At 35.4% G+C, this 15,115-nt stretch overlaps 1 protein-coding gene across 4 annotated transcripts in view; it reads left to right on the forward strand.

The window, feature by feature from the left end:
• The window catches only part of LOC150080768 (plexin-A2-like), a 1,384,718-nt gene that overhangs the window by 1,188,436 nt on the left and 181,167 nt on the right, over window positions 1–15,115 (forward strand). For all 4 annotated transcript variants that reach the window (XM_090381170.1, XM_090381171.1, XM_090381172.1 and 1 more), the window contains 2 exons: window positions 7,912–7,989; window positions 13,171–13,237. In XM_090381170.1, the coding sequence (XP_090237296.1) occupies window positions 7,912–7,989; window positions 13,171–13,237 (145 nt within the window). The remainder of the gene's footprint in view (window positions 1–7,911; window positions 7,990–13,170; window positions 13,238–15,115) is intronic.

Consider the following 15,115-nt stretch of genomic DNA (forward strand, 5'->3'; position numbering starts at 1 on the left):
TACGGAGGATGCGGAAAGGTCAGGGAATGACCACCGCATATTCCCGGAGCAATATGGCCTTAGTTGCTAATGTTCCTAAAAACCAAATAACAACAATAACATGCTTAATTTTCTTTTAGACAGTGTATAGGTAAATAGGAATGCATGAAAGTTGCAGAGCTGATGCCGTTTATAAATAAAATTTCTAAAAACATTCACTGAAAAGCATTTTTAGATAAATTATCTGTCTAATGCTTCATGTATGAATCCAAATTTCTAAACTGAGTAATCCATCACTTATTCCTTTTATATTGCTTTATATTCCCTTCATAATTAGTGATTAGACAATCTCATGACCTAAAAAATTTCTCAGTGTCATTTGAGAGCACTATAAAAAAAATTTAAGGCTCTGAGGTGAAATTTCCCTTCATAATAAGCTCTGATGCACTGCTTTGTATGACCAATTTTTTAATTCTTGGGTGGTTTGCAAATTTGCCCATTTTCGTAAACATTGCTGGAAAAGGGCTGGAATCAGACAGTGGTTTGCTGAATTTGGGAGGCACTTCATTTTGGTGTACTTTACTTTATTCTGCTGCTACTTTTTTTTTTTTTTTTTTTTTTCCAAAATGTATTTTGCTGAATACAGATAAACAGTATCTGTTTTATATATTGTTGTTACAACTTTTGATGGCTTTTTTTTTTTTATGAAAACCCCCAAACATGAGTGGTATTGGAACCTATAGTACTTAGTGCAATGCATGAGTTGAAAGTTAAGAAGACTGAAAATACTTGTTGACTGTAGATGTAGATTGCAATTTTCAGGAAAGACATGTGAAGGAAGATTGTTCCAGAAATTAGAAGGTGAAGCAATGAATGAGGAAAAAGAAAAATTGGTTCTGTGAGTTTGAAGTTGGACAGTAAATGGATGCTGACTGGTTGTGGCACATGTTCTTAATGGTTTGAAAAAGAGTAGGAAAATTACAGATGTCAACTCAGAAGAACAGTGCTCATGGAAGCATCTGTAGAAAAGGCATGCAACAGAAACAGAACTTCTATGAGACAGAGTGGAGCAACTTTGTAAGAGACAGATAATTAATTCACCTGACTGCCCCCTTTTTGAATGGAGTCTAAAAGCCTGACAGAGGTTTGGGTTCACCACCTCAGATGTGGGAACTATATTCCATGGTAGGGCAGATTTGAGATTTGTGAAGAGTGAGTAGCTTTTCAAAAGAAAAGTAATGCTGAAAAGTAAAGAGCAAAAGATAAAACCCAGTTTTTTAGATACGGAGGAAGCAAAATTTTTGATGTGCTTTTGCTAAGAGAGATTAAAATTCAGGGTAATCCCCAATGGAGATATGCAATCTTGTCTATAAATCTGAGTATCATTGAAGATAAGCATGGAGCAGTAGACTGCCTATTGCGAGATGTAAGACAGGACTGCACTTTAGAAGGATTGAAATTAACTAAGTTATCTTTGCCCCATTGTAGTATTACCCGTTGATGAGCATTTAAGGAATTGGTCATGAATATTCAAGATGAAGCTGTTTGTGCAGGGCAAAAATACATAAACTGGAAGGTGGAAGGCACTGTGCTATCATCAGCAAAACTGTGGGTAGGATTTCCAGTCGGTGGAAGAAGGTCATTATTTACAAGAGGAAAAGATTGGGAGAATTGAAACTTGAACACCAACATTAGAGGAGACGTTTAGAGGACAGAGCCAGCTGCCATCACTCACAGAGAGAGCACTCAAAGAGAAAACTGGATACCCAGTTTAAAAAAACAGTCAGCAATCCATAAGATAGGAGCTTCTTTAGAAGACCTTTATGCCTATCAAAAGCCTTAGAAATGTCAAGACAAATTGCTTAAGATTCACCAGACTTTTCTGTTGTGGGTAAATAAAATAAGCCAGTGGATCAACACTAATGGAATCCGTATCAGTGATTGTGATCAGATAGAAGGTTTTGTGATAGTTTAGGAGTTGTCTGTTAATGGATTTTTCCATTACTTTTGAAAGAATAGTGGTAAGCAGAGTGGAATGATAATTGGGTGGGGGGGGGGGATTTTTCACACTTTTTAGGAACTGGCTGGGTATAAGAAACTTTCCGAGCAGAAGGAAGAACACCAGTGGAATAAGGCATAAAAAGAAAGTGACACAGAAGAGTAAGTTCTAGAACACAGGATTTGAGAACAAGAGGATAAATAGCATCAGGACCTGAAATTTTTCTTGGTATTAACGTTATTCAATATTCTTCCAACATCCTTTTCATGGAAGACCACAGCAGACATTGATTGAAGTGCACTGGGAATGGTAGGAGATAGTTTACCAACCAAGATTGTCAATACAAGAGTTAGAAGAAAGATGATGCTAGCATGTCAGATTTATCTTTAGCTGAGGAGGCAAGACAACTATCAGGCTTTAAGAGAGGTGGGAGTATAGATGAACAAAAATTTTGGCCAGCAGCTTTAGCAAGAGACCTGAATGCTTAACTACCATTTGGACAAGAAGGTTTTCTACTCTTAGCCTGTTCAGTATCTAGTTTGGATTGATTAATAAATGCTTTGTAGTTGTTGTGATCTTTAATGTAGAAAGGGAGTCCGTTCTAAGTGGGTAGTGGAGTTGGGGGAATGATAGAGGTAGCAGATGAATTTGATATAATGAGATAGAGAGATTTTAAGCCAGAGAAGATTCCAAAAAAATTAGTAAGTCTTTAACAGTCTGACAATAAAAGACTAAATATCATATTTAATTAGCTACTCTATTGCTTTCAAAAAATTCTCTCTTTAATTTTCATCTCTCTTGAAGAATCATCAGAAAAAGGTCATTCTATTTTTTCCATCGCTGCTTTTGTTTTAATTTCTTCAACTCTTCCTTCGTATTTTATTACTTTTTTTTTTATGGCCTGCACTTTCTTCTTGTTATTCTTTCTTATGAACATTATTGGCTTTGCCAAAGTATTAGTTTTTGATTTCTGTCTGTTTCACACTTGGTTTTCCACATCCTTGTTTATCAACAAAACTCAACATGAGCATAGACCCTGTATAACTGCAGACATATTTGCAGTGTAAAATTCAGTGTTTGATAATAGTTGAATAATAAATTTTTTGTTTGCAGTGATACAAGCATTACTTGTTTCATTTCATTAATACGTCATTAACATTTAATTTCATTTCAAAAATTAAAAGGATAAAAAAAGAATTTGTAATACTTGCTGACAATTTATTTTTGGTTAATGTTTTTCTTGCTTGAGAACTCCTCTTCTTAGAGCATTTCTTTTTAGTAACATTATCAAAAATTTCACTGTTGCTCTGTCTCCTAAGAGATTAAAAAAAAAAAAAAAAAAAAAAAAAGAATAAGTTGAACAGGGTTATTTGAAGAAAACTGCTTTTTAACTCTAGTTGCACATGTATCCCCCACACTGTGTGTAAAGACTCTTTTTCATGCCCTTCCAAAGGAATGCAGCATCTATTCTGCTGAACTGTGGGCAATTAAAATAGCTCTGAATTACTTGATTAATCTGTCCAGTAAGCAAACTATGATCTACTCTGATTCTGTGAGTGCAGTAACATCATTGAAAAATCCATCCAAGCCAATCCACCCCATCTTGAAGCAAATCAGATCACAGATAATTGCGTTACAAGCTGTTAACCAGTCAGTTGCTTTCTGTTGGATACAAGGTCATGTAGGCATCAAAAGAAATGAATATGCAGATCAAGCCGCTAAACATCCAATCACTGCAAACACTCCTGACTACCAAGTGCCAAATACAGACTACAAATGTCATAAAAAACGTGTGTGAAGAGCAATGGTTGAAAATCTGGCAGGCTCAAGGCAGCAATAAGCTGCTTCAATTTAAACAGAAATCTAAGTTGTCGCCATCAAGCATGCAATCAAATAGGTAAGAGGAGGTGATTCTGGCTAGGATGCATATTGGGCATACATATTTAACCCATATTTATCTACTCATGGGGGAAAATCTGCCTGTTTGTGCATATTGTCAGTCTCCACTTACCGTAAAGCATATTCTAATAGATTGCAACCATTATAATAATTATCGAAACACAATTTTCACATCTGCAAAAACCTTTAACATTATCTCATCTGATTGGAGACAATGCAAATCTAGCCAAGTTCTTTGTTTTCTTAAAGCAAACAGGATTATTTGCTGACCGGGCTAGCCAGGTGGGTAAAGTGCCTGCCTGGCAACCCAAAGGTCGCCCGTTCGAATCCCTCCTCGGGCTTGGATCAGAATAGAAAATGCAAAAACTTTGGGAGGTGCATTATGACCACAGAAGCTGATGCACAAGCAAAAAAAAAAAAAAAAAAAAAAAAAGGATTATTTAACAGATTTTAACTGGTAATTGCGCTACGTAATAGAATCGGGCACAATATGGTCTTAGCAGCTCTTGTGCCATTAAACAACAAACCAACCAACCAACTCTTTTCATGGAAAAGAGATCTTTACACTCTTAAAGAGAATTTAGTATTTAATCCAGTTAAGTACTAAATTTTATTTGTGATACTGGAGTACAGGAAACACTAAACACTTGTTATTTTATAAAGCTAGAAGACACAAAATAGTCACTTTATGGTAACATCTGCTTTGCTTCAGATGTGAACCGTATTACATCTGAAACAAAGCAGACATTTTTGAATTGTAGTTTGCATCATATTTATTACAAAAAATTTAGTTTTTGAATCTAGTGAAATGTTATTTATTTTGCACTTTAATTTTCATCCTTATTGTCCTTATTTTACTGTTATTAATCTTTATTACCTTTAATCCTATTTGTAATTAACTTATAAATAGCAGAATAAGTTGCCATTTCAGTTTATCAAATGGTATTATTTAACCTAAAGCAGATGGTCTGATTTTATTCATTTCTTTCACTGTTATTTACAATTTCTTCTCTTTGAAAGGAAGGGAGGAAAGAACTTCATTCTCCTTGGGAATTGCATATGACATATATGTAAGAAGAGTAATGGCGGTAAATATGTCGTTATGCCATTATACCATAGTCATCATTAATAAATACCAAAACTTTCTGACTAACACTCTAAAAAGAAGTGCATTGAATTACATTTCAGGCATGTCTTGAATGTATCTTAAGACTTAAGATCAAATAATATACCTTAGAAGTTAAGAATATTCTAAATAATGGTGAAATTCTGAAAAGGATTAGAGCAGTTGTTCTAGGTTTATCACAACTTTTCTGTAGGTAAGGGACTGGTGGAGACGATGAATTTAATATTTAAATTTATTTAAAAGAATTGTACCAAAAAAAATTGCAGAGACCAACAAAATGTGATGAATATTTGGTGTATCCAGTTTTTTTTTTTCTTGAGTAATGTATGACCTATATTATAATATTGATTTTCTTCATTGGGGTGAATTTTTATTGGTCTTATAAACTTCTGGAACCAACAAAACGTACACTGAAATTTTGGTGTTGATCCAACTTTTCCTTCTTGAATAAGCTGGAACATCCAACACTAATAGGCACATTCATAAATGCCCATTAGTGTTGGATATCAATGCATATTCATTCATATTTACTGCCATTACTCTTCTTACAACACATAGGTTCCTATGCAGGGAATGGAAAGCTGTCGAATGAGAATCAATCCCGATCTTTCTCGTATACCAATAGAACACATACTGAAAATTTGATTTCAGTCTGACATTTTCTTGTTCAGTAGTGGTTAAACTTCTGAAACGTACTACTTTTTTGGACAGGAATAATACAAAATTTTACAAAAAAAAAAATGCCAAATTTCTATTGGTCTGATTTTAATAAAATTTGGGATGATTCATTGAATATTTATGAAGAACCAAATATAAAATTTCATCAGTTCATCCACTGGGAGTTTAACTGTTTGTAGCTGACCATGTAAATTGGCACAAATGAGGAAGACGTTAGGCATTTATGAATGTGCCTAAAAATGGAGGACTAAACATGTATTAGCTAACTATTTTCGGCCTGATAGAGAAAATTCCAAAACAGGATCCAGTGACATAGCCAATCTGTAGGTTAATAATCAAACCGTTATAAAAAAAGGGAAGGGGACTTCGTTTCCTTATTCCATCTAATAATTTGCCCAAACATTCCTTAAATGTATTCAAACTACCAACCTCCACATTTTTGTTAGGCATAAGTTTATTCCAAAATTGATTACTCTTTGGCTGAATTGAATTTCCACATTCTACAGCCATCCTTTTCCAATTTAAATTTATTCCACCCTTGTGTGTTTCATCTGAGAAAAGTTAAAGAAGCCATCAGAATTTGTTTTATTTAAACCTCTTAAAGCCTTGTTATACTTCAAATAGCTCACACAGAGATGCCTGTTTTCTAGAGACTGCAATTATCTTGATATTTTTTATACTCCACAACCTTGAGTTTGGTTCCACCCAGATGTTATGTTATTCTACCCAAATGCAGTACATTTATTATGTTAAATAATTGAACAGACTTCATCAGCCTTAAGTGTTCACTTTTAGCTGAGGTAATTTTCCTTCCACCTTATATTCCGTTATTATGAAATTATTTAATTGCCAATCATTATTAGATTTATTTCTAACCCCATCTCTAAAAACCATATTCCTGAACGTGGATGCAAAATATTTATTCATTTTATTGGCAGTCTGTACAGTATCATCAACAGTTATACAAATCATATCCAGTGGACCAACATGATTCTTCCCTCTCCTGCTATTGTCAACACATGCAAAGAATTCCATTCTGCTTTTCTTTGCGATTTTAGCCAGACTTCTCATAATCTACCTTAACCTGCCTAACTCCCTAAGTAACTTGATAGCCAGGTGAGCAGGAGAAGCAGTGCGTAGCACACGCTTCTTGATTAGACTGGGGTTCGAGCCCATGACCACCAAATACAGAGGATACAGAAAGGTCGGGGAATGACCACCGCATATCCACGGAGCAATATGGCCTTAGTTGCTAATGCTCCTAAAAACCAAACAACAAACAAACAAACGAGTAACTTGATTATTGACTAGTTTGTACTTATTGTATGACTCTGTATCCCCTTACAATTTTTAATCATCTCATGCATTTTTCTTCTCTGTTACTATGCTCATCAGTGTGACTGATATTCATTTTGATCTAAATCTTGAACAGCATTATAGTGGGTATATTATGCTTAGTAGCCAGTTATTTCTTCTCAGATGACTTCAGAGAAGAAATAACTGGCTCATTCACATACAACGGTTTCATTTTTCGAAAACATCAGTTGGTCTCACTGAAATGAGTTTAAAAAATGTTTCAGCCATTATAATCACTTGCAAAAATATAAACTATTCCCTTTACCCTTGACAGTGATTATTTTATTATTATTTATTATTATTTTTTTTTTTTTTTTGAATGAATCCCACACCAGATGCCATGGTGATGCTACCTAAAGGTTCCTTTACTTAAAGATTATTAATACATGCAAAATCACTCTTGGAAACCAGATAAACAATATTGCTTTTTCTCCTTATCTCTCTAATGTGCTGTAGAAGGCAGTTATCCAGCAAATCAAGAAGTGTTTTTTACAGAGTGATCTGCCAATTCACAAGTTCATATTGATATCTGGAAAGTTAGTATTAGTAGTGGCAAATGCTGTAAGAAAGCAAAAGTGATAATCCCCCATAATAATACATTCTAATTTTTTGACCCGCTGTGTATAGTTGTTTATTATTCATTTGTTTTCACAGTGTTTATGCCACTACAGACCTATTCAGTATTACACTGGCTGTCCTTGTTTCGAGTCTGTTTGCTTCTTAACTAAAAGTTGAAATGTGATGTTTTCTGTAGAATAATAAATTAAAATATTAAACATTTTCTCATCAATATGTTCCTTACTTCCATAAGATAATATATATAAGATATAATGTCCTTTCCATATTATATTTTAAATTATTTAATATTTTTCAGTATATTAAAAACGTTGTTAGCAGATCTTATAGAGAGATGTATTGAAGGAAAGAGTCATCCCAAGTTACTACTGCGAAGGTAAGCAAAAAAATAATACACAGCTGCAGTTTTAAGAAGAATTTCAGTTGAGTTTTCAGTTTGCTGGATAATAATGCTATTAACTCACTTTGTGTTCATAAAAGTTGAAAAAGTGCACAGGAGGCTTATATATAAAATATAAGCCACATTTTTAAACAAGTGTTTTCAGTGAAAGTAAAGATGGTGTTTACTCATAAACCACAAACATTGCAGGATTTTGGGTGCTGATACACTCACAAATTAGGCTGTTGAGAAACAGTGCCATTCAAATGGTGGTTGTATATTTGAATGGCACTAACTGTAATTCGTGTTATTTTTGGCCTGGATTCCCTTGGCACCCGGGGCCAAAAATAACATGAATTACAGTTTTTAGAGGCCAAGTGATATTATTGCGACTTATAGTGTGCTCTTGATAAGTGAATAAACTTATTTTTAAGTTCCTGTCTTTCTCTCAACAGCTTCATTTAAAAACAATTCCATACTTGAAAACTACAAGTCAGAATGCAGAAAGGAAATTCACCTTTCTTTTCCTTTTTCATATATTTTTAGTTGCACTAACCAACTAACTCTTCAACCACTTGGCCTCCTAGCGGCACTGCTCCTGCCTCCCTGTGGTGGGACTGTGGAAACCTTGGTGGAAAAGTCCTCCAGCCAAGGGCCAAAAGGAGCAAACATGCAAGCACAGACCATGTTTCTGCTACTCAAAAGACAGAGATGCTCCCTCTAGCCATACCACTGTTCTTAATTATTCATTCCAAGAATAAAGAATCCATAGGAAGTTTGTCACCATTTTGAATCCAAAATAACTCTCACAACGTAGCTAGTTCCCCTAAAACAGTCAGAAGACTAAAATCAGGGGATCTACTAATAGAGATGATGACAAACCAAAAACAAGCTGAGCATCTAATGAAAGCAAAAACTGTTGGAGATATTCCAATAACAGTTACTCTTCATTCCATCCTGAATACCTCAAGAGGAGTAATTACTGAGTGGGATCCCCTCAATGTTCCCCAAGATGAAATCGAAGAAGAGCTGAAAGATCAAGGGGTCCCAAAACAAAAAGCAGAACAGACAACAAACATGCCCATTATGATACCACCAACTAGAGAAACCACCAAATCCACAAAACAAGATAGAACCACTGAAGTAAATGGGAATAAAATGGACAACATGGAAGTAGAAGAAAAGAATCAGATGGAAGAAACAATATTAGAAATGTTTGCAGAAGAAGAAGAGATGGATACCAGAAAGCCATACTTCCCTAAAAAAGGAAGACAAAAAACAGAGAACCCTAAGACAACAACCTCAAGGAAACAAGCTGAAAATACTAACAAAACCAAATAATTAAAAATTTTTACATTGGAACTGTAGAGGATTCCGCAGCAATTTTGAAGATATCCATGATCTCCTATCACAATACAATCTGATTAGTCTATGTTTGCAAGAAACATATCTTAAACCTCAGAATAAAATAACACTAAAACATTACAATATATACAGAAAGGACAGGATTACCAACAGTGCGGCACATGGTGGTGTACCAATTTTAGTAAATACCAGTATACCTACCCAGACTAATCTAGAGGTCATAGCAGTACACATTTCAGTAAACTTTCACGTAACAGTCGCCTCCATATATATGCCACCAAACCAAGATATAAGTTATACAGAACTAGAAGACCTGATAGTCCAACTACCTCCTCCTTTATGTATCATGGGACATATGAATGGCCATCATCCTCTATGGGGAAATGTAAACATAGATAAAAGAGAGTCAAATTCTAGAAAAACTACTAGATAAGCTCAACCCAACACTCTTAAATGCTGGGACCCACATATATACATCTATCCACAGGAACTAGCATAGCAGTAGACCTTTCTATATGCACTCCATCACTATAGCCTCAACTGGAGTGGGCAGTTCACAATGATCCACTAGGTAGTGATCATTTTCCAGTAAAGATTACTCTAAATGAACCGACCCCTTGTCAACTGGAAAGAACTCCAAAGTGGAGATTAGATAAGGCAAACTGGGCAAGATGTAAGCAGCCGTCCATATTAGAAGAGCAGCAAATCCAACAGGTTTCAATTGACTGCAGTGAAATATGTAACTAAAACTCCTCCATATTGCAAAACTAACAATACCAAAAACTTCTTCAAAGTTTCCCATACATTTAAAGCCATGGTGGAATGATGAATGTACTCTAGCAAAATAAACAAAAATCAAGGAATGGAATAATTTTTGAAGATACCCTATCACAACTAACCTGATACAATTCAAAAAGGCAAGGGCAAATGTCAGATGCCATTACTAAGATCAGTAAAAAAGAATCTTGGATTTGTTTTGCATTTACAATTACTAGAAAAACAGACAGCAGGAAGGTTTGCGATAAAATAAACAATAAATACCAAAGAACTTCTCCTCCTTTTATAAAATGGAATGGAAAAGGTATAGCCAATGCTGTTGGTAGAACCTTAAATAAATATCAAGCAGTAGCTCCTATGAATCAGCTTTCCAAAAACATAAAGCAAATACAGAAACATAAATTGAATTTCTCTAGTAAAAGTAACGAATCCTATAACCAACCTTTCACTCTCAGTGAACTTCATAAAGCCATTTCAGAGATGAGGCAAAGGGCAGCAGGTCCAAATAAAATAGTATACATGATGGTACAACAATTAGGTGAGAAATCATTGATATTGTTACTCTTATTGTATAACAGGATACACCTAGAAAATTCCTTTCCGAATCAATGGTGTCGCACAAGTCTTAGCCTTTCCAAAACCAAATAAAGATCCCACAAATCCGAATCACTATCACCCAATAGCCTTAAGAAAAATACTTGAAAAAATGGTAAATGTCCGACTAATGTGGTTTCAGAAAGAACAAGTCCACTTTAGATTCAATGATTAAAGCAGAAAACAATGTAAAGAAATGCGTACATAAGAAAACAACATTTAGTAATGATATGTCTTGATATAGAAAAGGCGTATGACACTGCATGGAGATATGGAATACTTAGAGACATTTATAACTTTGGAATGAGAGGACATCTCCCAATATATATCCAAAATTTTTTGCAACAACAAACTTCCTAAGTTAGGATGTTAACCACACTATCGCAGGTCTTTATACAAGGAGTGCCACAGGGATCAGTACTCAGTGGTACCCTGTTTGCCATAAAAATCAACTCAATAGCTAAACAAATACCGAGTACCATAGATGCACCACTTTGTTGATGATTTCAGCATTTCTTGTCACTCACAAAAAATGCGAACAATAGAATGCCAACTGCAAGCAACAATCAATAAAGTAATAACACAGACCCAAAACAATGGCTTGAGACTCTCTAAGCAAAAGACAGTTGGAATAAACTTTTGTCGGAAAAGAAACTTGCACCCAAACCCAGAACTAAAGCTAGGAGAACAACTAATCCCAATAACATCCAGCACAACTTTTCTTGGACTAACCCTTGATGAAGAAACTGGCCTTTTTTAGATCATATAAAGTGCCTTAGAGCAAACTGTCTAAAGAAATTGAATATCCTGAGAGTTATATCTGTAATGACATGGGGGGCAGACAGGTATGCTTTGTTACATCTGTATAGAACCTTGATGAGATCCTGACTCGATTACGGAGCACAGTTTACAGCTCTGCAAGACCCAGTGCCTTAAGATGGTTAGACCATATACACCATAATGCACTATGCATAGCCCTAAGAGCATATCGTACTTCTCCAATTCAAAGTCTCTATGCTGAAGCCTACGAACCACCACTCCACCTCAGAAGACAAGTACTACTTTTATCTTACGCAGCTAAAATAAAGTGTATTCCAAATCATCCTGTGTACCAATATGGGAAAATATGTACAGAATACATCCAATAGAAAACGAACCAACAAACATATGCATTAAGGAGCTACTTCCAATTTGGTCTCTTGATTTCAACAAATTAGCTGTCATACAAAACACACCAGACCTCTTTGGGATACAATATCACCAGTCTGTGATACCTACTTCCATAATTGGAAAAGATATTCCCTATCAGAAAACGGCTTTCAACAACTGCATGCTGCCTATCTAGAGAAATATACACAAATATATATGGATGGATCGAAAACTGTTACAGAAGTAGGAGTGGCTGTAGATTTCTCTGATACTACAATAACAAAGTTCTCCCAACAGAATGTAGCAGTTTTACAGCTGAACTACAAGCTGTTGTTAGCAATTGACCGAATATGGCACCAAAGATTACCACATAGTCTGATCTTCACGGACTTCCTCAGTGTAATGCAAGCAATACAGTGCGACTCAAAGAATTTCAATCCGACTTTGAAAAAAATTCAAGTCACCCTAAGCAAAACTGATTAAAAGAAAACAATGTTACCTTTTGTTGGATTCCTCTTGCTCAGATTAAGAACCTGAGGGGGGGGGGCATAGATTCAAATTGAGGGAAGACAGTTGTAGAATAGATGTGTGGAAATTTGCCTTTAGCCAGCATGTGGTTGATTGGTGGAACAGACTTCCATCTTTTGTTGTGGAAGTTGATAGTCTGAATAAATTTAAAGCTGAGCTGGATAGGCATTTAGTACGAATAGAGGAGTGAAATGGGAGGTTTTTATTATTATTTATTTTTTGTTTTGTTTCTTTTGGCTGATGCTGCATAATCTTGCTTTCTTGCATCGCATGCCTAAGTTAAACTAACAGGTCTGTAATTACTCGTGTCAGCCTTTGATGCCCCCTTTGTGAATAGAGGGATACCCTTGCACATTTCCAGTCCATGAGGAGCATCCCCTGAGTTCAAGGATGCTCTCATAATTATGGCTAAGGGTTTGCTTACTTCCTTTGCTGCTTCCTTTAATATAACTGGATAGATCCCATCCACCCCAGGTGCTTTCTTATGTTTAACTTCAATTTTATAGTAATCTTTATTAAACTCACTTAATTTGAAAACTCAAGATGCATAATGACCTGCATTACAAATAAATGGCATTATACTTCTCATTAGGAAGCAGTGCTGTTTATTTGGAGTGCAATTTTAAGGCAACTTGTGAGATCTTGCTGGAAAATGTGAAATTGATGTGTTTTGTAGCAAACTTGGTTTGTTCTTAGTAATGTACATGTCTGAGACTAGCCTAATCATGTACTCATTTTGTTTTTTCTTCCCCAAATGATTTGCAGGACTGAATCTGTGGCAGAAAAGATGTTGTCAGCTTGGTTTACTTTTCTTCTGTACAAATTTCTCAGGGTAAGTTTTTTTTTTTTTAATTGCGTACTGCTGAATTTTTGTAATATAAATACAATGGTACTTCTCTATTATGAACTTCTATTTAACGAATTTTTCTATATTACAAATTTTATTCGCAAAACATTGCACCCTGAAACAAAATTAACCCCATATAGCAAAGTGTTAGTCTGTCTATAACGAATTTTTAAAAAAATTGGCAAAAGCATTTCTGAAGATTTTGAAGCATTTACTACTAAACAGCCACTCAAACATATGGCCTCCGAAATTGCTCATTAGTATCTGGAATTAATCATCCTTTTAGTGAACACTTGTAGTAATTGACACCCATAGAGGGTCTTTGTTTCATTTTTGTTACAGTTATAAAACCAAATGGGTTTTTTTAAAGTGGTCATGAACTTTGCAATAAATAGGGTAGATTTGTAAATTGGTATTGGCTAAGGGGAAAACGAAATATGCTGCAGGTAAACCTTTAGCTCACTGCGGCGACAATACATAGAATGCTTCGATAGTCAGTTTTTAGTCATGCCTACTGAGTGTCATTCGCTTCTCACCTAAACTGTACCTTCGTGACCTTCCTGTCAATCATTATATAATAGTTTTTTTTTTACATGTCCATTCTCATCTAACTGGACTCCCAGTAGATGGTTTTCATGATTTTTTTTTTTTTTTTAAATTTCGTTCTTTTAGAACAATTTGTCATCAGTCACACAGGCTATATGCTCTTTTTTTTTCCTGAAAAGTAACACATGGTATACATTAACCATAAATTTTCTTTCATGAATATATGAATGAAAGCTTGCATGTGTTGAATATGGGCTTGGCACACCCAGGGTCCTGAGCCTCATTCTTCTCTTTCTTGGTGATTCCTTCCTACTTCTCTCTCTCTCTCTCTCTCTCTCTCTCTCTCTCTCAGGATAACTTGGGAATTTTTTTTTGCTGGTACAGCATAACCCTCAGGCTTCCTTGTACCATATGGCTAATAATGATAAAGCAGAATAAAAAATTCACAAAGTTGTATATTTCTTCAAAGTGATTGATTGGAAAGGTCACGTGATACTGTTAAATTGACAAGAGAGCATCATTGAGTAGTTGGTACAAACAATTCACTATATGGCCAGTGCAGTGAAGTTTGCGGTGGCTACACGGAATATATATCGGCAGTGAGCTACAGCCCGTCACGCCAAGTAATTTTTACCATTGCGGAAACAATGTCGAAGAGACAGTATTTAGTGGTAAAGTCAAGATTCTTCATGATATTGACCAGTGTTTTAAGAAAAAAGATATTGCGGAGAAATGTAGCATACCTGCAAGCAGTTTACGTGCTGATATACCATCATCAATATCATTAATAAATACAGAAAACAACACTGAACCTTGGGGACTCCACTAATAACATTAGTAAGAGCAGTGTCCATTGTTTACCACTCTGTCTTCTCCCACTCCATCCCTTTATCCGTAGCAGCAATTTTCTTCCAATGCCACACTGCTCCAATTGGTGCAGCAGTCTTCCATGTGCAACAGTATCAAAAGCCTTTCTAATATCCAAATATATATCAAAATTATTCTTTGCATTCTATTGCTCTGTGGCCACATCATAGTATCCAATCAAATTGGTCAGAGAAGACTTCTCCTTAACACACCCATGCTGTGTCAGAGCTATAACTGACTTTTTGTCTAGATGATCCTGCAGTGCTTCTTTAACCAGTGCCTCCATTCATTACCCTGGAACAGAAGTTAAACTAACAAGTCTGTAATTACTTGTTGCCCTTTGATCCTCCTTTGTGAATTGGGGTCACATTTAACATCTCCAGTCCATGGGTACCTCTCCTGAGTCCAAGAAATCTCATAATTATGGCTAAGGGTTTACTTATTGCCTTT

The sequence above is a fragment of the Mastigoproctus giganteus genome, chromosome 9 (assembly GCF_048544385.1).
Source record: "Mastigoproctus giganteus isolate SK-2022 chromosome 9, ASM4854438v1, whole genome shotgun sequence".
Taxonomy (NCBI): Eukaryota; Metazoa; Arthropoda; class Arachnida; order Uropygi; family Thelyphonidae; genus Mastigoproctus; species Mastigoproctus giganteus.